The sequence below is a fragment of the Triturus cristatus genome, chromosome 7 (genome assembly GCF_964204655.1).
Source record: "Triturus cristatus chromosome 7, aTriCri1.1, whole genome shotgun sequence".
Classification (NCBI taxonomy): Eukaryota; Metazoa; Chordata; class Amphibia; order Caudata; family Salamandridae; genus Triturus; species Triturus cristatus.
This window is the reverse complement of record NC_140590.1, coordinates 747,297,455-747,323,657: the sequence shown is the minus strand read 5'-3', so window position 1 is coordinate 747,323,657 and position 26,203 is coordinate 747,297,455. Positions and strand designations below refer to the sequence as shown.

General features: G+C 50.9%; 1 protein-coding gene across 2 annotated transcripts in view; it reads right to left on the bottom strand.

The window, feature by feature from the left end:
- DNAH17 (dynein axonemal heavy chain 17) overlaps window positions 1–26,203 on the bottom strand; it is a 14,992,541-nt gene that overhangs the window by 10,295,628 nt on the left and 4,670,710 nt on the right. For both annotated transcript variants that reach the window (XM_085617470.1, XM_085617471.1), the window contains one exon: window positions 25,464–25,586. In XM_085617470.1, the coding sequence (XP_085473596.1) occupies window positions 25,464–25,586 (123 nt within the window). The remainder of the gene's footprint in view (window positions 1–25,463; window positions 25,587–26,203) is intronic.

Here is a 26,203-nt window from a genome sequence, read left to right as displayed (position 1 = left end):
GGGAGAAGAGACATTTTAATGGTGTTGATGCGTCCAAACAATGCAAGGGGGAGTCCTTTCCATCTATGTATTTCCTCCCATATGGCTTTCCTATATCTGGGCCAATTAGACAAGGTCCAAGTCGAGAGTGTAGGGGTCAGGTCAAGGCCCAGGTATTGAATCGACACGTTGGTCTACTGAACCAGGATCAGACCCCGCAGTTGTTGGACTTCCGAGGCCTGAAGCGTAAGATTAAGGGCGTGAGATTTAGTGAGATTGATCCGATATCCGGAAGCGTCTTCGAGGACCTTAGAAGCGTCGCTACAGCAGGAAGGGAAGTAGGTCGAGAGGACAGGGATAGGAGAAGTTTGTCAGCAAAAAGGGAAGCTTTATGCCCATAACCACCCGTGGGAATACCCCGTATACCCTGGTCCCGACGCCAGGGGTCCCACCACGAGTGCAAATAATAGGGGAGAGAGCCAGCACCCCTGTCCAGTGCAGCGGCGGATGGGAATAGGGGCCGTACGATGCCCATTAAATCGGATGCGAGTAGTGGGTTTCGCATAAGGAGCCATCAGTTTAGAGATTAACCCAGGTCCCAAACCTACCTTCCGAAGAACTACCCTGAGAAAGCCCCAATCCACGCGATCGAATGCCCCAATCCACGCGATCGAATGCCTTCTCCGCGTCTACGGACACCAGCCACGCAGGAATGTTTCTGAATCGCGCTTTCTCCACCAGATGGGCTATCCGGCGGAAATGGTCTGCCCCCTGACGGTGACGGATAAACCCCACTTGATCGGGGTCAACAAGACCCGGAAGGTGTGGTTCCAAGCGGTTTGCCAGGATTTTCATATATACCTTGGCGTCCGTGTTTAACAAAGCAATAGGGCGAAATAATGCGGGCAGGGTGTGGTCTTTTCCGGGTTTGGGAATAAGCACTACTTCTGTTTCATTCATTTTGGGGGAGAGACCAGAGCTATCAGTAAAACTATTAAAAAGATGGAGCATATGGTCCTGGAGTTGCGGGTAAAAAACCCGATAAAAAAGTGACTGGCAAGACGTCAGGTCCCGGGGTTTTGCCTATCAGGAGTTGCTTCAGCGCTTTGGCTATTTCATCGTGGGTAATCGGGTCATCTAACAATTTCGTGAAACAAGGGTCAATAGGGTTGTAAGGGCAAGTGTGAGAAGTTGGCCTGATGTATGATGTCACTAGTTCTAGTGTACACCTTATATCAGTCCAAATACCCTTATGGTGATTGGTTGTAAAGTCAACCTTATAGACCAGCTATCCTAGTGGTAGCATGGACAAGAGCAGTCTTAGGCTAAACTCTGAATGGCATGTGAAGCCAGCTGTGATACCATATATAATCCCTTGAATACCAAATGAAAGGACACCACAACAGATATATATATAAAATAAAGTGTATTTATTCTAGTCAAACCCTCAGCACTCTTTATGAGATTAGAGGTAAGTAAAACACAGTCTTATTTATGCATACGTTAAATCACACAGGTAAGTAATACAGTTAGGCCCTAGGGGCCACGCAAACCATATACTAAGTAAGTGGTATAAGGACCACTGTCACGGAAATAGGATAGGCCTAGGCCTAGGGAATCGCTGGGGCTACACTATACTACCAAAGGTTAGGAAGTGGGAGGCCCACGGGATTCAGGTGCAGAGTGGAAACACTCACGCGTAATGCGTAAAAGTCACTAGCAATAGTACAGTTTAGAAATAGATAGATTTAGGACACTTCCGGAGTAGCTAGGAAGTTGAGACTGGAAAACTAGACACTAGGATAGTCACTATCCTGATGAGCACCGGAGTACCCAAGTTACCTAGCCCACAGGCTGCGGGTGCATAGGGGTGAAGTTGCGTCGGGTTTCGTCGTCGACTCCTATGGATGCCTGAAGAAAGATGCTGACAGGCAGTCAGTGAAGAGTGTCCGGTGGATCCCAAGGCTGGGATCAAGAAGAGAGGAGACCTGCAAGCAGAAGGGACAGAGTCAAGGTCACTAGCCAGTGACCACGTGGAACCAGGAAGGAACCAGGCGATGTCGTGAAGATTGCAGGTGAAGGTGAAGCTTGTCGCTGCAGCCACGAGGACCAGGGAACGTCGAGGACGACCAGGACCAGGAGGCGAGCTGTCCCACGAAGGCTCTTGCTGTCGGCGGCGTCGAAGTTGGACTAGGACTCACCAAGCCTTGGCAAGCGGAACCCACGAAGAACGGAGGACTTGCTTCTGGTGCAGACCAGGAAGGTCTGGGGTGCTTCTCTTTTTCAAAGAAGCAGGAGCCAGTCTGGAGGAGCCAAACCAGCGGTGAAGATTTCAGGGTGCGTCGTCACAAAGGCCACTAGCCAACGGGCAAGCAACCGGACAGACGCGGCAAGCAGGAAAATGCAGAAGGGTCCCACGCAGAACTCGTGGAGTGTGGGGGGCTGGTCTTCGGTGCAGATGGTGCTTGGGGTTGGGGCTTCTCAATCCCCGGTGCACAACTTCGAGGGTGCCTCAGAAGCTGCGCTTGAAGATATTAGCCACTTTTCCCAGGTAGCCGGTCCCACGTCTCTCGTCGCCTCCACGGATCTCAGCTCTGCTGTGGATGTGGATCAGGGTCGGAGAAGTCTGGAAGTCAAGGCTCTGGTCGGGCTCTGCAGTCGGTCCCTCGTAGAACTTTAGCAAAGCAAAGGGTAGTCTCTTGATGGTGCCTGTTTGCACAGGGTAGCCACTCCTTGGCCACAAGGGAGATTCTTCAGTCTTCTTCTTTCGTCGAATGTCGAAGGTCCAGAGTTTCTGTTCAAGTTTGCAGGTTCAGGATAATCTAAAGTCTTGAGGCCCAACTCCCACTCTTATACTAATCTGGGGGGCTGGGATACCTGCTAGGTCACGCCTTATGGGTGGGACCTGGGAGGGGGTGGTTACACCCCCTTCCCTTTGTCCAGTTTCGCGCCAGAGCTGGGGCTGGAGTGCCCCAGTGCCGGTTTGAACTGGACTATGCAAGGAACACCTTGTGTGCCCCAGGCATGTCTCATTCCTTTCAGCCCACCCTGCCCCAATACACTAAAGGCTGTCTGGGGAGGTGCTAGCACCTCCCCAAGCAGGAAACCTATTGTCCAGGCCTCCCTGGCTGGGATCACTCCCAGCAGCAGGAGGTCAGACTTGTGTCGTGGCAGCAGCATCCATTTTGTGATGCTGAGGCTTTGGTCAGAGGCTAACAGTGAAGTATGATTTTAACATGTCTTTCCCTCTAGAAGGGGGGAACAATATCCTCATCTCCAGAAATGGTATGGGGGTATTATTCCACAGTGTTAGACACCTTACACGACATGTTTCGATAAAGCCAAACCATAGTTACCATAACCGTTTAAGATTATAAGGCACTTTAAGAGTATATGGTAGGCTATATCATAGAACAACTATAAGGACATGGTTCCGAAAGCTGCAGACAGGCTCAGCTCATGCTAGAGCACCATCTCACATGTTACCAAGCACTCTGCCTCCAGGATTGTTAAGGCCTGCCATAGGAGTGACTGATAGGTACACATGTGTCTATATGTAAGTTAGGTATAGGAATACTACACCTAAGCAAGGGGTGATTACACGACCTTGCCCCAGCTGAGTGATCAGCCAGTTGTGTCAAAATGGAAGGCCAGGCCAGGGGTGGCATAATACATGCTGCAGCCCCTGGTAGGCCTAGGGTACACCTATGCCCTGGGTACCTAGGGTACACTGTACAGGGGCCAATAAGGTGATCCTATCCAAATGGGTTATGCACCTAAAGTACATAGTATCAATTTAGAGAGAGAACAGCAGGGCTGTGGGTCTGATTAGCAGGCCCACAGCCACATCTAAGTCGAAAACCAGTAAAGCAAAAGCAAAAAGTGGGGGTGAACATAGAAAGCAGACCCTACTCTCCTACACAACCCCCCCCCCCCCAAACTTAGGGACATTAAACTAACCTTGACCAGTTGAGTCTTCATGTTCTAAGTGGAAATATCTGGAGAGTCCATCTGCATTGGCATGGTCAGTCCCAGGTCTATGTTCCACTGTGAAGTCCATCCCCTGTAGGGAAATGGACCACCTAAGAAGTTTGGGATTTTCACCCTTCATCTGATTTAGCCACAAGAGGGGCTTATGGTCTGTCTGAATCTTGAAGTGGGTGCCAAACAAGTATGGCCTCAGCTTCTTCAGGGCCCAAACCACAGCAAAGGCCTCCCTCTCAATAGCTGACCAACGTTTCTCTCTAGGGGTCAGCCTTCTACTTATAAAAGCAATGGGCTGGTCTTGACCATCTACATTCAGTTGTGAAAGAACAGCTCCCACACCTAACTCAGAAGCATCTGTCTGGACAATGAACTCTTTGGAGTAGTCTGGACTTTTCAGAATAGGTGCACTGCACATGGCCTGCTTCAGGTCATCAAATGCTTTTTGACAGCTTACTGTCCACTGAACTTTCTTTGGCATCTTCTTGGAGGTCAAGTCATTAAGTGGTGTCACAATGGACCCATAGTTCTTAACAAACTTTCTGTAGTACCCAGTCAGGCCCAAGAAAGCTCTGACCTGAGTCTGGGTAGTTGGAGGAGTCCAGTCCTTTATGGTCTGGATCTTGCTCTCCAGTGGTTGAACCTGACCCCCACCAACTAGGTGGCCCAGGTATACAACCTTGCTCTGCCCTATCTGGCACTTAGTGGCCTTGATAGTGAGGCCTGCCTTTTGCAGGGCCTCTAAAACATTCCTCAGGTGGACCAGGTGATCCTCCCAGGTGGAGCTAAAGACAGCAATATCATCAAGATAAGCTGCACAATAATCATCCAACCCAGTAAGGACTTGATTCACCAACCTTTGGAAAGTGGCAGGTGCATTCTTCAAACCAAAGGGCATTACCACAAATTGATATTGTCCTCCTGGGGTCGAGAAAGCAGTTTTGGCCTTTGCACTCTCAGCTAGTCTGATTTGCCAGTAGCCTGCTGTCAGGTCAAATGTGCTCAAAAACTTAGCAGCTGCCAGTCTGTCAATGAGCTCATCTGCCCTAGGTATTGGGTGGGCATCTGTCCTAGTGACAGCATTGAGACCTCTGTAATCCACGCAAAACCTCATCTCTCGCTTACCATCTTGGGTGTGAGGCTTTGGCACAAGGACTACAGGACTAGCCCAAGGGCTCTCTGAAGGTTCAATGACTCCCAGCTCCAACATCTTTTGTACCTCAACTTTTATGCAGTCCCTGACATGGTCAGGTTGCCTGTAGATTTTACTCTTCACAGGCAAACTGTCACCAGTGTCCACCTCATGGGTGCACCAGTTTGTCTGACTTGGGGTCAGAGAGAACATATGTCTGTAGGATTGCAGAACCTGTCTGCAGTCCTGTTGCTGATGGACAGTGAGGCTGTCAGAAAAGACCACACCATCAACTGAGCCATCATCAGGGTTCTGAGTCAACAGGTCTGGGAGAGGGTCACTCTCTTCCTCCTGCCCCTCATCAGTAGCCATGAGTAGCCCCATGTCTGCCCTGTCAACATATGCCTTCAATCTGTTGACATGAAGCACCCTGTGGGGGCTTCTGGGAGTCCCAAGGTCCACCAAGTAGGTGACTTCTCCCTTTTTCTCAACAATAGTGTGGGGTCCAGACCATTTGTCTTGGAGTGCTGCTGGGGCCACTGGCTCCAACACCCACACTTTCTGCCCTGGCTGGTAAACAGTCAGCACAGCCTTTTGGTCATGCCAAGCTTTTTGGAGTTCTTGGCTTGCCTCAAGGTTTTTAGAAGCCTTCTTCATATACTCTGCCATCCTGGAGCGGAGACCAAGTACATAATCCACTATGTCCAGTTTGGGTTGTCTGAGAGGTCTCTCCCATCCTTCCCTTACCAAACACAGGGGTCCTCTTACAGGATGCCCAAACAAAAGCTCAAAAGGGCTGTAGCCAACCCCCTTTTGTGGGACCTCTCTGTAAGCAAACAGAAGGCAGGGTAAAAGGATGTCCCATCTTCGCCTAAGCTTGTCTGGTAACCCTTTTATCATTCCCTTTAGGGTCTTGTTGAATCTCTCAACTAGCCCATTGCACTGTGGGTGATAGGGTGTGGTGAATTTGTAGTTCACACCACACTCCTTCCACATTGCAGTCAAGTATCCTGACATGAAGTTGGCACCTCTGTCAGAAATGACCTCCTTTGGAAAGCCCACTCTGGAGAATACTCCAAGCAGGGCCCTTGCCACAACAGGAGCTGTTGTGGTCCTCAGTGGAATTGCTTCTGGATACCTGGTGGCATGGTCCACTATCACCAGTATGAATCTGTGCCCAGATGCTGTTTGTGGGTTCATTGGTCCTACAATATCTATGCCCACTCTTTCAAAGGGGACCCCCACCACAGGTAGTGGTATGAGGGGGGCCTTTGTGGTGCCACCTGATTTGCCACTGGCTTGGCAGGTGACACAGGAGCGACAAAACTCCTTAGTATCTTCTGACATATGGGGCCAGTGAAAGTGAGGGACAAGCCTGTCCCAAGTCTTGTTCTGGCCTAAATGTCCTGCAAGGGGAATATCATGGGCCAAGGTAAGAAGGAAGCCTCTGAACTTCAGTGGTATGACCAACCTCCTGGATGCACCAGGCTCGGGGTCTCTAGCCTCTGAATACAGTAGCCCTTCATCCCAATACACTCTATGGGTACCTTGAGCATTCCCTGCAGCCTCAGCAGCAGCCACCTGTCTGAGGGGTTCAAGAGAGGGGCAGTCTAATTGAGCCTGCCTCAGATCTGCCCTTGAAGGTCCCCCTGTCCCAAGAAACTCAACCTGATCAGGTTCAAGTTCTTCTAGGACAGTTCCTTCAGGGCTCTCAGAATCATCCTCCTGGGAGGGCTGATCCACCACCTGAGGCAGGGGGGAAGGCACAGCCTTAACCCTACTGCTCTTTCTCTTGGGTTGTGACTGGTCCATAGTTTCAGGATCCAGCACTTGTTCAGTGGTGCACTTTTTGGCCTGTGACCTGGTCACAGCAAGGACATGTGCATCTATCCCCAGCATTTCTGCATGGGTCCTATACTCCACTTCAGACCAAACTGAAGTTTCAAGATCATTGCCCAGTAAACACTCTACAGGAAGGTCTGAACTAACAACAACTTTCTTGAGGCCAGTTACCCCTCCCCAGGAGAAGTTAACAATAGCCACACTATGGGAGGTAGTGGCATTGCTAGCGTTGGTCACTAGGTAATTCTCACCTAGTATGATCTGTCCAGGGTCCACAAAAGCAGGTGTCACCATGGTGACACTAGCCCCAGTGTCCCTGTAGGCCTGAGCCATTCTTTGGTTGATAAAAGGAGTCTGTCTGTACTTGCCCAGGTTACTGGGGCCTACAGTAGAGGACAAAGCTAAGTCCCCATCACAGATCAGAACAGCCTGAGTAGGTATTCTGACTAGGCCAGAATCCTCCTCAGTTCCCAGGGTTAACCCTACTACACCCTTTTGCTGGGAACCACCACTTACAGCTGAACTAGGGGGTACAGTTGCCTTAGGGGCAATGGTTGCTGGGGGCTTATCCTTTTTGGTGCACTCACTAAACCAATGTGAGTTGGACTTACAATAGTTGCACCATGGTTTCTTTTGGCCTTCTTTCTTTTTATCCTTTTTGGGACCACCCTCCCCCTGAGCCTTTTGGGGGCCTGGTGAAGACTTCTGGTCTTTTTGTTTCTGATCATTACCCTTCTGGTCTGCCTTTTTCTGATCACCGCCCTGGTTCTGGTTTTTCTGCTTAACTCTAGTCCTGACCCATCTATCTGCCTTCTTTCCCAATTCTTGGGGAGAAGTCAGATCAGAATCAATCAGGTGTTGATGCAATAACTGGTTTTGACAGTTGTTAAGGATTTGTTCTCTCATGATCAAATTATACAATCCTGTATAGTCCTTAACCTTACTTCCCATTAGCCAGCCTTCCAGAGCCTTAGTGGCACAATCTACAAAGTCAGTCCAGTCCTGAGTCTGTGTCTTCTGGGTATCCCTGAACAACAACCTGTATTGTTCAGTGGTTAGGCCAAACCCATCAATCAGAGCACTCTTCAGGACAGTGTAATTATCTGCATCCTCATCACTAACTGTGAGGAGCTTGTCTCTACCTTTCTCAGAGAAGGAGAGCCACAAGATAGCTGCCCACTGACTTTGGGGTACCTGCTGTACTTTGCAAGCTCTCTCCAAAGCAGTTATCCATTTGTGGATGTCATCCCCACACTTGTAGGGAGGGACAATCTTGCTCAGGTTTCTATTATCATAGTGCCTGTCTCTATCCTTAGGGATATTGCTGCCACCAGTGGGTTCTGACCCACTTAACTTTTGCTCTCTAGCCAGAGCAAGCTTCTCCTTGGCAAGGGCAAGTTCTTCCATCTGAATCCTCAGATTAGCTTCCCTCATTCTGGCTTCATGTTCCTTTCTCTCAGGGGAAGTCATTCCCCTGTGAAAGGAAACACTAGAGCTGCTAGAGACATGGGAGTGGATGGATTCCCTTGAAGGGGATCTGTCCCTCCTGCTTCTTTGTGTAAGCCCACTTGGGGGTCTGTATGGGGGGACCCCATGCAAACTCCCATGTAAGCTTAGGTTAGCCTGGCTAAGTCTTCCTACTTGGCCCTGGCTGTCTACCTCTTCATCTGAAGTCCCATCTGACTCATCTGTGGTGGGTAGACCCTCCTTTGTACCTAGGGTACCTGCCTGTGAGGCTTTAAGAGCATCATACTCCTCTAGGAGTTGTCTTAACTGAAGGAGGGTAGGGTTTGCACCCTGTTTTATTCCTCTGGAGGTACACAATTGTCTCATCTCCTGGAATGTTAGGGTATCATATCTAGAGGGGGTCTTCTGCAGACCTGACCCTCCTGAGAGAGCATCTACTTGATCTCCTCCTAGAGACATGATCTAGTGAGGGTGTGGTGTGTGCACCTACCTACACTAGTTGTTTCTACTAAACCTCTCTGGTAGTTGTAGTCAGGGTGTGTTACTCCCTTCAACCTACAACTACTAAGTCCAGTAGGACTTAAGTATTATAATCTATGTTATATGTACCTAGACAATATCTGTGTGATCTTTCAATTTAGCATCTCAAGATTACAATGGTATTACAACAGCAAGCTCAGATCCCAACCGCTGCTCACCAATGTGAGAAGTTGGCCTGATGTATGATGTCACTAGTTCTAGTGTACACCTTATATCAGTCCAAATACCCTTATGGTGATTGGTTGTAAAGTCAACCTTTTAGACCAGCTATCCTAGTGGTAGCATGGACAAGAGCAGTCTTAGGCTAAACTCTGAATGGCATGTGAAGCCAGCTGTGATACCATATATAATCCCTTGAATACCAAATGAAAGGACGCCACAACAGATATATATATAAAATAAAGTGTATTTATTCTAGTCAAACCCTCAGCACTCTTTATGAGATTAGAGGTAAGTACAACACAGTCTTATTTATGCATACGTTAAGTCACACAGGTAAGTAATACAGTTATGCCCTAGGGGCCACGCAAACCATATACTAAGTAAGTGGTATAAGGACCACTGTCACGGAAATAGGATAGGCCTAGGCCTAGGGAATCGCTGGGGCTACACTATACTACCAAAGGTTAGGAAGTGGGAGGCCCACGGGATTCAGGTGCAGAGTGGAAACACTCACGCGTAATGCGTAAAAGTCACTAGCAATAGTACAGTTTAGAAATAGATAGATTTAGGACACTTCCGGAGTAGCTAGGAAGTCGAGACTGGAAAACTAGACACTAGGATAGTCACTATCCTGATGAGCACCGGAGTACCCAAGTTACCTAGCCTACAGGCTGCGGGTGCATAGGGGTGAAGTTGCGTCGGGTTTCGTCGTCGACTCCTATGGATGCCTGAAGAAAGATGCTGACAGGCAGTCAGTGAAGAGTGTCCGGTGGATCCCAAGGCTGGGATCAAGAAGAGAGGAGACCTGCAAGCAGAAGGGACAGAGTCAAGGTCACTAGCCAGTGACCACGTGGAACCAGGAAGGAACCAGGCGATGTCGTGAAGATTGCAGGTGAAGGTGAAGCTTGTCGCTGCAGCCACAAGGACCAGGGAACATCGAGGACGACCAGGACCAGGAGGCGAGCTGTCCCACGAAGGCTCTTGCTGTCGGCGGCGTCGAAGTTGGACTAGGACTCACCAAGCCTTGGCAAGCGGAACCCACGAAGAACGGAGGACTTGCTTCTGGTGCAGACCAGGAAGGTCTGGGGTGCTTCTCTTTTTCAAAGAAGCAGGAGCCAGTCTGGAGGAGCCAAACCAGCAGTGAAGATTTCAGGGTGCGTCATCACAAAGGCCACTAGCCAACGGGCAAGCAACCGGACAGACGCGGCAAGCAGGAAAATGCAGAAGGGCCCCACGCAGGACTCGTGGAGTGTGGGGGCTGGTCTTCGGTGCAGATGGTGCTTGGGGTTGGGGCTTCTCAATCCCCGGTGCACAACTTCGAGGGTGCCTCAGAAGCTGCGCTTGAAGATACTAGCCACTTTTCCCAGGTAGCCGGTCCCACGTCTCTCGTCGCCTCCACGGATCTCAGCTCTGCTGTGGATGTGGATCAGGGTCGGAGAAGTCTGGAAGTCAAGGCTCTGGTCGGGCTCTGCAGTCGGTCCCTCGTAGAACTTTAGCAAAGCAAAGGGTAGTCTCTTGATGGTGCCTGTTTGCACAGGGTAGCCACTCCTTGGCCACAAGGGAGATTCTTCAGTCTTCTTCTGTCGTCGAATGTCGAAGGTCCAGAGTTTCTGTTCAAGTTTGCAGGTTCAGGATAATCTAAAGTCTTGAGGCCCAACTCCCACTCTTATACTAATCTGGGGGGCTGGGATACCTGCTAGGTCACGCCTTATAGGTGGGACCTGGGAGGGGGTGGTTACACCCCCTTCCCTTTGTCCAGTTTCGCGCCAGAGCTGGGGCTGGAGTGCCCCAGCGCCGGTTTGAACTGGACTATGCAAGGAACACCTTGTGTGCCCCAGGCATGTCTCATTCCTTTCAGCCCACCCTGCCCCAATACACTAAAGGCTGTCTGGGGAGGTGCTAGCACCTCCCCAAGCAGGAAACCTATTGTCCAGGCCTCCCTGGCTGGGATCACTCCCAGCAGCAGGAGGTCAGACTTGTGTCGTGGCAGCAGCATCCATTTTGTGATGCTGAGGCTTTGGTCAGAGGCAAACAGTGAAGTATGATTTTAACATGTCTTTCCCTCTAGAAGGGGGGAACAATATCCTCATGTCCAGAAATGGTATGGGGGTATTATTCCACAGTGTTAGACACCTTACACGACATGTTTCGATAAAGCCAAACCATAGTTACCATAACCGTTTAAGATTATAAGGCACTTTAAGAGTATATGGTAGGCTATATCATAGAACAGCTATAAGGACATGGTTCCGAAAGCTGCAGACAGGCTCAGCTCATGCTAGAGCACCATCTCACATGTTACCAAGCACTCTGCCTCCAGGATTGTTAAGGCCTGCCATAGGAGTGACTGATAGGTACACATGTGTCTATATGTAAGTTAGGTATAGGAATACTACACCTAAGCAAGGGGTGATTACACGACCTTGCCCCAGCTGAGTGATCAGCCAGTTGTGTCAAAATGGAAGGCCAGGCCAGGGGTGGCATAATACATGCTGCAGCCCCTGGTAGGCCTAGGGTACACCTATGCCCTGGGTACCTAGGGTACACTGTACAGGGGCCAATAAGGTGATCCTATCCAAATGGGTTATGCACCTAAAGTACATAGTATCAATTTAGAGAGAGAACAGCAGGGCTGTGGGTCTGATTAGCAGGCCCACAGCCACATCTAAGTCGAAAACCAGTAAAGCCAAAGCAAAAAGTGGGGGTGAACATAGAAAGCAGACCCTACTCTCCTACAGCCAGGGTTCAAGAAAAGCCAAGTCAGTGTCAAGTGGACAAGTAGCATGTGCTTATAGAACAAGTTACTTACCTTCGGTAACGATGTATCTGTAAGAAACATTAGTTAGTTAGATTCCTCACCTTAGAATATCCCCAGGCGTCAGACTGGATCCGGAAGATATTTCGTCAGCAATACCCCTTGCGCGTCGCTAGGCGTCGTCTGCGGCTCCGCGTCCGTCGTCAGCGTCGTGCGCCGGAATGACGTCGTCGGAGTACTTAGACGCCGCCCTCGCGCGCTGACGTCAGTTCTTGTACATAGCTTTCTGCGCCAGGAACGCAGAGCCATGCAAAGACCGACACTGGTGCCAAAAATAAAATCTAGGGGCCTGAAAAGGATAACCTTAACCCTAGATGTCAGTTCGCAGAACGGGGAGGATGGGTGGGTCGGTGAGGAATCTAACTAACTAATGTTTCTTACAGATACATCGTTACCGAATGTAAGTAACTTGTTCATCTGAAAGAAACACGTTAGTTAGATTCCTCACCTTAGAATAGATACCCTAGCAATACCATCCCCGGTGGTGGGTCTGCGAACCAAGATCACACCAGAAAGTCCTGGAGGACAGAACGGCCAAAGAAGCCATCCCTCCGGACTTGGCTGTCAAGGCAATAATGCCTGGCAAACGTGAGTAGCGAAGCCCACGTTGCCGTCTGACAGATGTCCTGCAAAGGGACACCCCATCCCAAAGCAGTAGTAGCCGCTGTGGCCCGAGTAGAATGGGCGCGCAGCCCAACAGGAGGGTCCTTTTTTGCCAAGGAATAACAAATTTTGATGCACAAAACGACCCACCGAGAGATGGTCCGTTTGTGCACAGCTTTCCCCTTCTTAGCACCCACGTATCCAACGAAAAGTTGGTTGTCCACCCAGAACTGCTTTGTGCGGTCCAGATAAAAGGAGAGCGCACGTTTTGGGTCCAGACGGTGGAGCCTCTCTTCCTCTTTGGAAGGATGCGGAGGCGGAAAGAAGGTGGGCAAGGTGACAGACTGCCCAAGATGAAAGGGGGTCACCACTTTCGGAAGAAAGGAGGGACGAGGCCGAAGGACAACCTTGTCCGGATGAACAGAGAGAAAAGGAGGCTTTGAAGATAAAGCCTGGAGCTCACTCACCCGTCTAGCCGAGGTGATGGCCACCAGAAAAGCAGTCTTAAGCGTCAGCAGACGAAGAGGACAATTATGAAGAGGCTCAATGGGAGCGCACATTAGAAATGTGAGAACAAGATTCAAGTCCCACTGAGGCATTACAAAAGGGACAGGAGGGAACGTGTGAGTAATGCCTTTTAGAAAGCGTGTAACTACAGGGGACTTGAAAAGAGAAGGCTGATCAGGAAGCCACAAGAAGGCAGAGATGGCAGCAAGATAACCTTTCAAGGTGCCCAGGGCAGAGCCCTGCCGGGCCAAAGAAAGAAGAAAGAGGAGAACCTCAGAGAGAGGGGCGGAAAGGGGATCCACAGCCTTTGCTGTGCACCATGCCACAAATTTGTTCCACCGGCAGGCGTATACCGTCTTTGTGGAGGGACGCCTGGCTGCCAGAATGATATCACAGACTTCAGGAGGCAAGTCAAATGGCATCAACTGCCGCGGCTCAATCTCCACGCATGGAGGTGGAGGCTGGACAGGTTCGGGTGGAGGACCGTCCCCTGCTGCTGCGACAGAAGATCCTCCCGAAAGGGCAGACGTATCGGAGGATCGGTCAACATACTGAGTAGCTCGGGATACCAGTACCTTCGTGCACAATCTGGAGCCACCAAGATGACTTGGGCCCGGTCGTGCCTGATCTTCTTCAGCACTCTGGGCAGAAGTGGTATAGGCGGAAAGGCGTACAACAGACCGCAACTCCACTCGTGACGAAAAGCGTCGCCGAGCGAGTGCCGCCTTGGAAATTCCAACACGCAGAACTGCTGACATTGCACGTTCTCTTCGGTGGCGAATAGATCTAACCAAGGCTCTCCCCACTGCTGAAAGAGACCTTGCGCCACCTCGGAGTTCAGACGCCATTCGTGATCCATCATGCACCGGCGGCTGAGTTCGTCTGCTCTGGCGTTCAGAGAGCCCGCCAGATGTTGAACCACTAGGGTGACACCCTGGTGTTCCAGCCATGTCCAGAGGCGCAGAGCCTCCTGACAAAGGGTCCATGACCCCACCCCGCCTTGTTTGTTGCAATACCACATGGCGGTGGTGTTGTCCGTGAACACCTGCACGACACTTCCCCTGACAGAGGGAAGGAAGGCTTTCAGTGCAAGTCGGATCGCTCTCAACTCCAACAGGTTGATGTGGAGACGAGACTCCGCCGGAGACCAGAGGCCTCTGATCTCCGCCTGTCCCATATGGCCACCCCATCCCAGGAGGGACGCATCCGTCACTACGACATGCTCTGGTTGGGGAAGGGAGAGGCTCTTGCCCTTGACCCAATCGCGGTCCGTGAGCCACCACTGCAACTGCTGTGCAGTGCCCTCCGAGATCAAGACATGGTCGGACAGGTTGCCGTGATGCTGAGCCCACTGAAACTTCAGGTCCCACTGCAGAGCCCGCATGCGCCGCCTGGCGTGATGCACTAGGAGGATGCAGGAGGCCATCAGCCCCAGAAGCCGCAACACTAGCCTGACCGAAACCCAGGATAGAGGCCGAAAGATGGGAATCAGGGCCTGAATATCCCGGACCCGCTGTTCCGGTGGATGGACCCGGAACTGCGCCGAATCGAGAACCGCTCCGATGAAGAGGAGCTTCTGAGAGGGACTCAGGTGTGACTTCGGCACGTTGATGGAAAACCCCAGCAAATGCAGGAGATCCGCCGTAGTCTGGAGGTGGGAGACGACTGCCTGGGGCGAGCCCGCCTTCAACAACCAGTCGTCGAGATAGGGGAAGACTGGAACCCCTGATCTGCGCAGATGAGCTGCGACCACCGCCATCACTTTCGTGAACACCCGAGGGGCACTGGTGAGGCCATAGGGGAGCACGGTAAACTGAAAGTGCTCTTGGCCCACCGTGAACCGCAGGTAACGCCGGTGGGCCGGCAGGACGGGAATGTGGAAATATGCGTCCTGTAAGTCCAACGCTACCATCCAGTCTCCAGGGTCTAGGGCAGCTAGAACCTGAGCCAAAGTTAACATCTTGAACCTTTCCTTCCGGAGGAAGGCATTGACGTTCCGGAGGTCCAAGATAGGGCGTAGGCCCCCTTTGCCCTTCTTGGGAACCAGAAAGTAGTGGGAATAACAACCACGACCTACTTCTGGGCTCGGAACGCGTTCGACGGCCCCCTTGGCCAAGAGGGCCGAAACCTCCTCGTGGAGAAGATGCAAATGATCCCCCGAGATACGGTGGTGCTGCGGTGGCATGGCTGGAGGGGTCGTCTCGAAGGGGAGGGAGTAGCCCCTTCGGACGATTTGCAGCACCCACCTGTCCGATGTGATGGACCGCCAGTGGAGCAGGTGATGGCGAACTCTGCCGCCCACTGGCGTGGAATGGGCCTGAAAGCTCGGACTAGGAAGGCTTTGAGGCGGATGCTGCCGGGGTGGATGTGGGCTGACCGCGTCGTCCTCCAGAACCGCCTCGGCGGAAACCATGTCCGCGACCGCGCGCAGGTTGGTTCTGCGGCTGGTGGCTAGGCGTACTTGAGGAGGCACCCCTTCCTTGGCCACGAAAGGGGCGAAAGGCGGAAGTTTGCGACCGCGGGACCGAGAGGCCCAAGGACTTGGCCGTAGCCCGGGAGTCGTTAAAGCGATTCAGCGCACTGTCCGCTTTCTCGCCGAATAGGCGAGTGCCATCAAAGGGCATGTCCATGAGGGTGCTCTGGACATCGCCCGAAAAGGACGTGGACCGCAGCCAGGCGAGACGTCTAAGCGCCACCGAGGTAGAAATCGCCCTACCCAGCGAGTCCGTAGTGTCAAGCCCACATCTGATAGCATGTCGTGCTGCATCCCTCCCATCGGCCAGAGCCTGGGTAAGTCGTGTCTACTCTGGACCTCCTCCGGACACAGGGGCAGCACGTCCTCCACCGTATCCCACAGAGAGTGGGAATAATGGTCCAAGAGACAGGCGGTGTTCAAAGACCGCAGGCCCAAACTAAGGGAGGAGAACAGCTTTTTGCCGAACTGTTCCAGTCTCTTGGAATCCCGGTCCGGCGGAGCGGTCGGGAAGGAGGATTGGGAGGTAGAGGCCTGGATAACCAGGCTCTCGGGGGTAGGGTGTTGGGACAGAAAACTGGGGTCGCCCGGAGCAGGGCGGTGGCGCCTGGCGACGTTCCTGTCCACAGGAGGGACTGTGGAGGGCTTGGACCAGGTGCCCTGCAGAACGTCAGTGAGGGCCTCATTGAATGGCAGCAGAGGCTCAGTGGAGCTTGCTGCAGACTGAAGCACCTCAGTGAGGACGTTAGTCCTCACAGCCACGGCAGGTAGCTCGAGCCCAAGGGCTGCGGCCGCCTTGCGCAGCACCACAGAGAAAGCAGCACCCTCCTCCGAAGCCACAGTCGGAGGAGAGATGAATCCAGTGTCTGGAGAGGTATCCAGACCACTGGCCTCCCCCAGTTCATCTGCCCAGTCCTGTGACAGTTGAGCCTGAACGGCCATAGGATCCTCGGATCCCTCCCATTCGCCCCCATCATCCGATTCCTGGTATGCAGGAGGAAGGATCGGAGCCGGGCGATAGACAAAATGTGTCTCCAGCGGCGCCGAACGCGGCGTCCATCGACACCGTAACGCCGCCGGGCCCGGACCGGGGCTGAAACGGGGCTCGACGCCGAGCGAAGCCGGCGTCGGGGGTGGAACCGGTGTCGACGCCGGCGGAGGAGGCGTGACGAGGTCGACCGGCGTCGGCGGGGACTCGGGAACGGGTCCCTCAGGCGCTTGCGGCGTCGAGGCCGGAGACGGCGCTGGGGCCGGAGCCGCCGGCAGGCAAGGTTGCCCAGTCGGGTCCGTGGGGCCCGAAGGCGCGCCAGCGGGCGTCGACTGCGGAGCCAGGTTCCTCATGGCCGAGAGGAAGGCACTGACTTCCGCCGGCGTTGCGTCAGTCCCAGGGACCGGCGGGTATGGGGACTTGCGCGGCACCTGCGGCTCCGCTGGAGCCGCGGGGGTGGAACCACCCTGACCCTCGGCCGAGTCGCGCGACCGGCGAGGGGAGTCCGAAGAGCGGTGTCGCCTCTTGGACTTCTTGGAGTGCTTCGACTTACCCGAAGACTTGGAGCCAGACGATCGATGATGACGTCGGCTGCGGCTCCGCGACCGATCCTTGGACCTCCTCCTGGACCGGGATCAAGAGGGGCGCGGAGCCGAGTGGCGAAGCTCGAGAAGCTTCCGGGACCGCTCCCGTCTAGCCTTCGAGGTCAGGGTCTTGCAGTCCGAACACGACGCCGCGTCGTGGTCGAGGCCCAAGCAGTAAAGGCACCGGCGGTGATGGTCCGTAACCGACATCAAGCGGTTGCAGTCAGCATAGGCTTTAAAACCAGGCATCCTACCGGCACCGGAGTCGAGACAAGATCAAAAAGGATCGAAAAAAGTTAGTCAAAAAGTGACTAAAGGGGTAGCTCTCCCGGATCTGCGCTTACTGGCGCGGAAAAAAGAAGAACTGACGTCAGCGCGTGAGGGCGGCGTCTAAGTACTCCGACGACGTCATTCCGGCGCACGACGCCGACGACGGACGCGGAGCCGCAGACGACGCCTAGCGACACGCAAGGGGTATTGCTGATGAAAAATCTTCCGGATCCAGTCTGACGCCTGGGGATATTCTAAGGTGAGGAATCTAACTAACGTGTTTCTTTCAGATGTTCCCTATACAAATTCCCCAGTTCAAGGCTTTTGTCCACCTCCGAGATGGGCAAAGTGCCATTCTGACGCTTGAGCTTAGCAATGTGAGCCTGTGTAGTCTGAGCTGGGAGTCATCATGCTAAACATGCCCTGACTTTGTCTCCCCATACAGGATTTCTGCTTGAGGGTGACTAGGAGCCGCTCCGCCTTATTGGTGCGCTGTAAACACAGTTGGCCACGGACAGATGCACGTGGTCTTTGCGCTCTAAAGCTTTAATATCTCTAGAAAGAGTGGATTCGATCAACCGAGCCTCTCAAATCCTGACAATTGATATAGACGTGATGACCCCTCGGATGGTAGCTTTGAAGGCGTCCCATCAAACGTCTTCAGGAGTATCAGAGAGGGAATTGGCAAGAAAGAAGGCCTCAATCTCCTTTCGGATATCCGCCACATCTACAGGGTCCCGGAGGGCCTGGTGGGGCAATCTCCATCGAGGTAAGGGTTCCCGACGTGCATCAGGGGATTGGAGCGAGATCAGGACATGTGCATGTTATGATATGGATATATCTGAGATCTCCGTGTTACACAGCATATGCATCAAGGGGAGGGAAAGAATAAAATTATCTATACAAGTATACGATCGATGCGCATGAGAAAAGAAGGAATAATCCCGAGAATCCGGGTGGAGGTGTCTTTATGCGTCAACTAAACCGAAGACAGTGATGGCGTTCCGCAGTGTCGCCGACATCGCCCCGGCTGTGTGATGCGCTTGCGCAGTGCGGTCCTATTCTGGGTTCCAAATCAAACTAAAATCCCCCCCAAGGACAATAGGAGTTGTTATTGGCTGCAGGAGAACCAGGAGGTGCAAATGGAGATACACATCCGGATTTTGATTAGGAGTGTATATGTTAACCAAGGTTAAAGACCACCAACCCCAAGCCATGTGTGCTTTGAGAAACCTCCCCCGTCATCTGCCATAATCTTTGGAGTCACCGCTCGCCAGCCTGGCTTAAAAAAATGGCCACCCCACCCGTTTTAGAAGAGGAGCTTGTCCAATATTAAATGGGGTATCTGGGGTGTGATATGAGGCGGGTGTCGGCGGGAAGCAAGTGAGTCTCCTGAATAAAGACCACATCAGGATCCTGGTGGAGCCAATATCTCCACACCTGGCAGTGCTTATTAGGGGAGTTCAACCCTTTTACATTTAGAGAGAGAAATTTAAAAGGATTGGTCATAATACAAAGAGGGGAATGCATCTCCCATCACCCGCACAATGGCATCTTGAACCAACCGTACCCCCCTCAACTGTCACTCACCCCAGTAGGAGAATTAGAAAGACAACCCCGGTGTCCAATCCAACAGAACATATATGAGCAGGTCCCAGCGAGGCAACCCCAGAGAACTGCAACATCCCAGCCCCTAAAGTCAGCGCATATAAGGGAAGAAAGCATACAACGAAAAAAGAAGGAAAAGGAAAAATAAAAAAGACAAAAACAGATGACCAACTGGGACAAACAATTTCAGAGTCTATTAGTAACAGCCCGGGGTCACTCAGGCGAGCCATTCCAGAAAAGCCACTCTCCTGAGGGACTCTGATGTGGAGGGGCGGCAGACACATAGAAGTTCAGAGTTCTCTGTCGCCTACATCCTGTGGCAGTGTAGGATAAGCAATGTTTGTTCCGGCCACCGGGCCATTCCAGAGAGATCGGTCATAAAGATTGTAATGACACCCTCCGTAGGCACAGCAATTCTGACAAAGAGGGCCAATCGTAACCCTCCAACGTGGGCGGTGGACCACTCCAGATATCATAATCAACAAGGACCAAGCCTTATCGCAGAGAACCAGACAAGCCCACCAGTCAAGATTAGATGTAAGGGGTTTCAAGGTTATATTGTGGGTTGGCTCTTCCAGCGGAATATCACTCAGCATGATTTGGCGACTGCATTGGAGAGGAAGAGCCACTCAGAGAGCGGATATGGCTAATGATGTCTTGTTTGGTTTGTGAGGATTCAAGTTCCTGTATGCGGTGTTTGGATCTAGGAGGAAGGACAGTGGACCACTCCGGGCAAAGAGGTCCGTCCCGATGTTCCCGCGAGGAAGAAAGGTCTTCTCCGTCAGGCTACACAGGGAGATGCAGGATCTGTTGCGCCTCTCTCAGCGAACAAAGAGCCCGTCGTTTGCCCTCCCAAGTGAACATCAGCGCAAAGGGGTGGCTCCACTGGTACTTAATATTAAGGTCTCTCAATTTATCTTTGACAGATTTGAAATCTTTCCTTCGTCAGAACGTGGCTGGTGCCAAGTCCTGAAAATTTTGTATCGATAGGCCATTGTAAGAAAGCGACTTGATCCCCTGCACCTTTTTCAAAATGGCTTCCTTGTCTGTAAAGAAGTGGACCCTCGTAAGAATGTCTGGGATAAAGGTAGGTAGATTATGAGGGCCAGGGACCCGGTGTGCCCTGTCAAGCAAAGGCGTGGAGGCGTCCTCGTTCTCCCGGATGGCGTGTAGGAGGTCCACTGTGTCTGCTAGAATGTCCTTCCCGTCCGTTCCCAGCGGAACCCCTCTGATACGTAGGTTGTTCCACCTACTGCGGTTTTCCAGTTTCAATTGTAGGGTGATGTTGTGATCCTCAATTTCCGTCATCCTTTTCCAGAGGTTCGCAAGGTCCTCCATCCTGGTGTCCATAGTGCATTCGAGATCGTCGACACTGCCGCCAATCTTTGTGACCTCCCTACAGTATGTCTTGGAGTCCGGCCTTAAAGCCTTGTCGAAGTGAGCCAATCTTGTCTTTGATTTCTTGTAGAAAGGATGTCATGAACGCTTGAGTGATTGGCACTTCCGAAGCAAACTTCCCAGATGGCGCTGCTGAAGAATTAGGGTCCTCCTGTGTTTGAGAGTTTATCTTAGACCAGGGAGACGTTACCAGATTGTCATGGGGGGTCGCATCATCAGAGTCTTTGTTGGCCTTATTCTTGGGTGGCATGTCAGCGGTTACGATGAGAGCCGAGGGCCCACTGATGAAGAGGCGTCAGCCCTGGACGACAAGGCAGCGGGGCAACAGAAGGCGGGGGTCCAGCACCGTTCGCTATGAGTATGCCGTGTGCTATAGAGTTCAGACAAGGAAGCTCCAGGTAGCGTGCCAAATCAAATGCAGGGAGAGTGAATGTAATAGTGACTTCATAAAAGCTGCAGAACAATCCAGGTCCCGGTCCGGAAGGTGAGGGAATATGATCAAAAGCATCCAGCTATCTCCGCTCTAGTCAGTGATCCGCAGCAAGGAAGCCCCATCTAGGGTCCCCAGGCACCCACTTCAGTTCCACAGTAAAGGGGCGACTGGATAGAATTCCCCCAACACAGTCCACCGTGCAGAATGCAATGCTGCAAATAAGGGGCACTCACCACGCACAGGGAGCACGCCTGCAGGTCAGCTTCGATCGTGGTCTCAATGTGCCCCAAGGCAAAGCAGCTGACTAAGTCTGTGATCTCCACCAGACGTGGGAACAGGCAGAATTTATGCACCCCTTTCCAATAGCCTGCATGGAGGTCCACAAGCAAGATGCAGGACTTCAGGCAGAGGGATAAAATGGAGGTCAAACACTAGGGAGGGGGAATCCTCCCGAAAGCAGCTGCAGCGCCCAGGGCACCAAGGGGACCCCCAGCTGGTAGCCAACAGTTATACTTCAGAGGGGGAGGTGGCACATCCGTCCCAGGGTCAGTACAAAGTCTCTTCTCAGCCTCCAGGCCCTCACAGTCAATGCGCTATTCCCCTACTCACTGTGATCCTCAACGTTCATGGCCGCCTCTCGGGACCATAAACTCAGGCATTTTAATCCGGGCGCTCTCGCTGGCAATGCCGGTCGGAGGCTCCTCCAAGGGTGAACAGTACAGTGCAGGACAGGCACTCGCACGGGGAGCCCCCTCCAGGAGGTCCCCCTCAGAGCTGATGACTAGGCCTGGGGACGTTACTGCCAGAGTCGGGAACACAATAGGTCGCAGGAAGGCCCCGGGAGGCCAGGCGCTGTTGGACAGACAACTCTTAGCTAGCAGGACCCTGGTGATCGTTAGGTGTTTTCTTCGTGCACCGCAGAGTCCTCTCCACAGCGCACTTGTGGCCACCGCAAACCTCAATACGCCTCCCCTCCAGGCCACACACAGGGCTGAGCAGACAGATCGGCAGATGGCCCCTCCGGGCAGCCACAAGGCCCGAGGGGCCCCCACAAGTGTCCAGCAGCACAGCACAGCACAACTGGGGGTCCCGCGCCGACACGGGAGGACCCCTTGTGTAGGCAGTCCGCACTCAGCGCACGGAGCCAGAGTTGGTGCCCAGCGGACATGCCACCACCACAGACTCCACACAAAATGGTGACCAGTGGGATCTGCGCTGCGGCTGATCGGTTATCGCACACGCCCACGGCCCGCAGGCCGGTGTCCGCCGACCAAACTGGAGCCAGCGCTTCTCTGCAGCAGTCTATGCACCCTGCCCCAGTTAGCAGGCCCCGTGGCAGGGATCAACAGCGATCGCAGGACACGGCGGAGCGGAGACCCGGTGAGACGCGTCTCACTCCATTCGTGCTGAAGCCACCACACAAACATTTTTAATTACACACAAAACTACTTAATAAAAGTAGGTAAAAAGATGTCCTGAAATGGAATAAATAATTAGAAAGTATACGTAAATGATACCAAAGATTCAACAAGACACAGTAGAGAGGAGAACTGTGATGGAAACCATTCCAAGGCCTAGCAGGCTAAACATCTGACAATTACACCACTAAGAAGGATATATTGCATTAGTCATTATATAAACATTGCAGAGAACAATTTCGTTTTAAAACACTTATATCCAGCATGCAAATTTACATACCTTAAAATTTGTAAGTCAACAAACTTTGATTTGTGAACCAAAGAACATCAATTCAATAAAAGAACAAGCATAGGACAACATTAAACACAAAAACATTTCAAAACATAGCGAGAAATAGAGATTGATAAATACATAACACTTTAACATATGTGAAAATTATTAAAGAAAATAGAGAATGAGCAAGATAACATTTCAATATTATTTTAACAAAACAAAAATGATTCATCATGGTAGTTGCAGTCATTTCAATTAAACATTAACAATACTCGCCGAATTGTAAGTTAAACATACCTCGCAAAAATATGCAGTAAAAAAGAACAGAGATTTACGATATAAAACACATATATGAAATATTTTATTTGGTGTTAAAACACTTTGAAGCACTATTACATCATGTGAAATGTAATAGAGATTGAAACCTGTAATCTTAAATACAACAAATGACATTCACACAAACAAGACCAAAAGAAAACTATACAAATATATATAGGTTTCTATGTTTCCAAAAGGGACAAAACACATTAGCAACTGCTAAATGAAAAGCAAAAATGACATTTAGGTTTGGTGTAGGGGCGGGTGGCAAACTCCGCTCTGCCGGTGGAGTTCTCAGAGTTTTTGTCACTCGCGCTCCGCTTGGCGCGCGCATTTTGGCAAAACTCCACCATTCACCTGTGGAAAAAAGTTTACTGCCGCACACCACTCACTATAGCAATGTGGGGGGCAGAGTTCCATTTAGGAGAAGGCGTGTCTGCTGTTAAAGAGCCTCTCCTCTCTCCAATACCAATGCTCTCTAATGGCTGGGCCTATGTCACACAGTGTGGTTGTCAATAAAATTGCGAGTAACATCAACCCCTCCCAAGCGAGGCAAACGTAAGCTGGAGCTGCAAGTAAAACTGGGACAGTCACCATTTTAGTAGTAGTAGTCAGCAGGGTGGATGAAAGAGCGGTGGAGCCAGGCCCCCACACATTGATTGGACCAGGCCCCCGCATACTGCGCAACGTGCAGGACGAGCAGTGGCAACAATGCCAAAGAGAGCAGGAGGAGAGGCGAGAAGAGGAGCATTGTCTAGCGCCAGACATGGCCAATATCACAGTACAGAGGATCAAGCATGAGTAAACTGGGACAGTAACCATTTTGGTGTCTGAATAGTAGTAGTCGGCATGGTGGATAAGAAAAGTGGTTGAGCCAGGTCCCCACACACTGACTGGACTAGGCCATAACACACACCACCAGAAGCGGGACAAGCAGTAGCAACAATGCCATAGAGAGCAGGAGGAGGGGCAAAAAGAGGAGCAGTGTCCGGCACCAGACATGACCAACATCCCCGTGCAGAGGATCAAATGCAAGTTTAAGTAAGTACTCAAGGGAGCGAGGAGGTGAGTGCAGCCAGCATGTAACACCTCCTTTGTGTATAGGCATTAGGAATGTATTTTATCTCGAAAGAATTCATACACACAAAAAATTGAGCCCTCTGGTCTGCGTAGTACCCCTATAGTCCCTGGGGTTGAACCTTGGGTTAACATGATTTTTTTCAAATGCTCTGTAAAACCACCATCCATGATGTGACAGTGTGCTATAGGAAGAAAGCAGGCCTGATCGCTTTCCGGGGAGAGAGGGGCATGCAGCAGCCTGCCGAGAGTTCACCAAGCCAGCAGTCGCTTTTAATTGCCAACCAGGTGATGTTTAAAATGTTACCCTGTCCATTCCGTGGCATGCGAAACTCTGCAGACTTCACAGAATTTTTTGTCAATGCCCGGAACTCTGCCGAGTAGAACGAGTTCTGCCAATCCCTAGTTTTAGTGACGCATTTAAAAGTCTAACTTATCAGTCTCTACTCCACCAGGGATTCCTGTCAAGCTTTCAGGATGTAAGATCTGCAAGACTTTCTCCTCCCAGGGAAAAAGTTATAAGGTGGGCTGGGAGAACAATCACCAGTCCTCTGGGCCTCTAGGTGACGTTTGGAGGCCAGGAAATGCACCCTGCCCCGCAGGTCATTCCACCTGTTCCAAATTTCCTTCTGTGTGTGCAGGTTGTTGGCTACAGTATTCACTTAGTCAACTATTCAGGTCCACATTTGCCTTTTCTGAGCTAGGGTTATATTTTGTACTTGGGCTCTAAACAAGTGTGGCTCTACTCTAATAATTTCATCCACCTTGACTGACAATTCTCTCTCTGTAAAACGGGGATTTCTCCCCTCCGTCATAATAAAAATAAATTGAACTGCATTTTATGACCCACAAGAAAGTAAATGATAGAAATAAAACTGGACAAGAAATACAGAGAGTGTAAAAAAAAAACCTGACTTCACTGACAAAAGTTCTGCTTGACAATGTTGTGCTGCAGTGGGATGGCAGATAATTATGCTCTGACATGGAGTGTGTTTTATAGGGTTGTATCCATCTAAAAGCTGCAGAAATGATACAATGTTGAACACATCCTGCAAAGGAATCCCTCCGTCGGCAATCTGCTGCCAGAAAAACACCAGCACAACTGTAAAATCTAAATAGACTAGGCGATATCTCACCACACTGATGGCAACAGAGTTGTGTTAGCCAGCGGAGGAGTCCGCCGCATCAAAAGCGGTAACCTTTAACATGATGGTAAACAGTCTGTTAACGTGGACAGTGGATCAGCTAGCCAACATCTAAATACAGCTGGTGGGAATCCATCAGCTTGATGGAGTACGTTTAAACTCCATGGCGGAGGGATGACAGGAGTCCCACCAAGATTCAAATTAGGCCCATAAACACAAGTGATAGGACAAGCAGCACAACAGTAATTTTCTGCATTCAAACAGTGCCAAATATTTGCTGCACCATCGGCTTATTGTCTGATATAAGTTACAGTAGACTGAGAGTAAATGTGTAACTAGCAGAAACTGAGATAAGGCGAAGGATCACAGTTACACATTACAAGCATGAAGAACACTCAAAAGAAATCATAAAAGTATAAATCATTGCATGATATAATATTACATACCTTCTCCATTCCAGTTTCCTTGACAGCTTTGTCAACAATATTGCGGACCTCATCTTCATATTTGTGGAGTTGTAATTGCAGAAGATCGGCAAGCGTTGTATTATCAGACATTTCAAAGTTGACCTAGGGCAAATGAAATTGCTTAGCAATTACTCATTTGACAATGTACTACTTATTATTTCACAATACACAAACCTTTGATGTGGATTCAATCTTTCAATGCTTGGCCTCTAGGAAGCACTCTCTAAGGGGCTATTTGGAAATTAGATACTGTAGTACTACATTTGGCACATATTCGATACATCATTCTGAAGCACACGGAAAAGATTTTTATTCTGCAATCCATCCCTGTTTTTATCAAGCTGCACTCTAAAGACCTCTCACTCTAAAGATAAAATCGGCAACAGACAAGTGAAGGACATTTTCATACTAGTAAGACTCCAGCAGAGATAGCCAAACTATATTCATAATTGCTAGTATTGTCTCGGTATGGAGAGTTATGGATAATTTTTCTGAATTTGCTGCAAATGTTTTACACATTTGAAACTAACTACCTGACATAGCACTCCTGTGCAAATAAACTGCACTTGTTTCTTTGCATCTATGGAATTGTTGCCTAAATGTAAATGTAATATTTTCGGTGCACCGGTGTGGTACCCTGATGCAATACACTTTTACATATGTAGGGACTTATTTAAGGCAAAATACGCAGCGCAGCAAGTCACCTTGCTGCATTACAG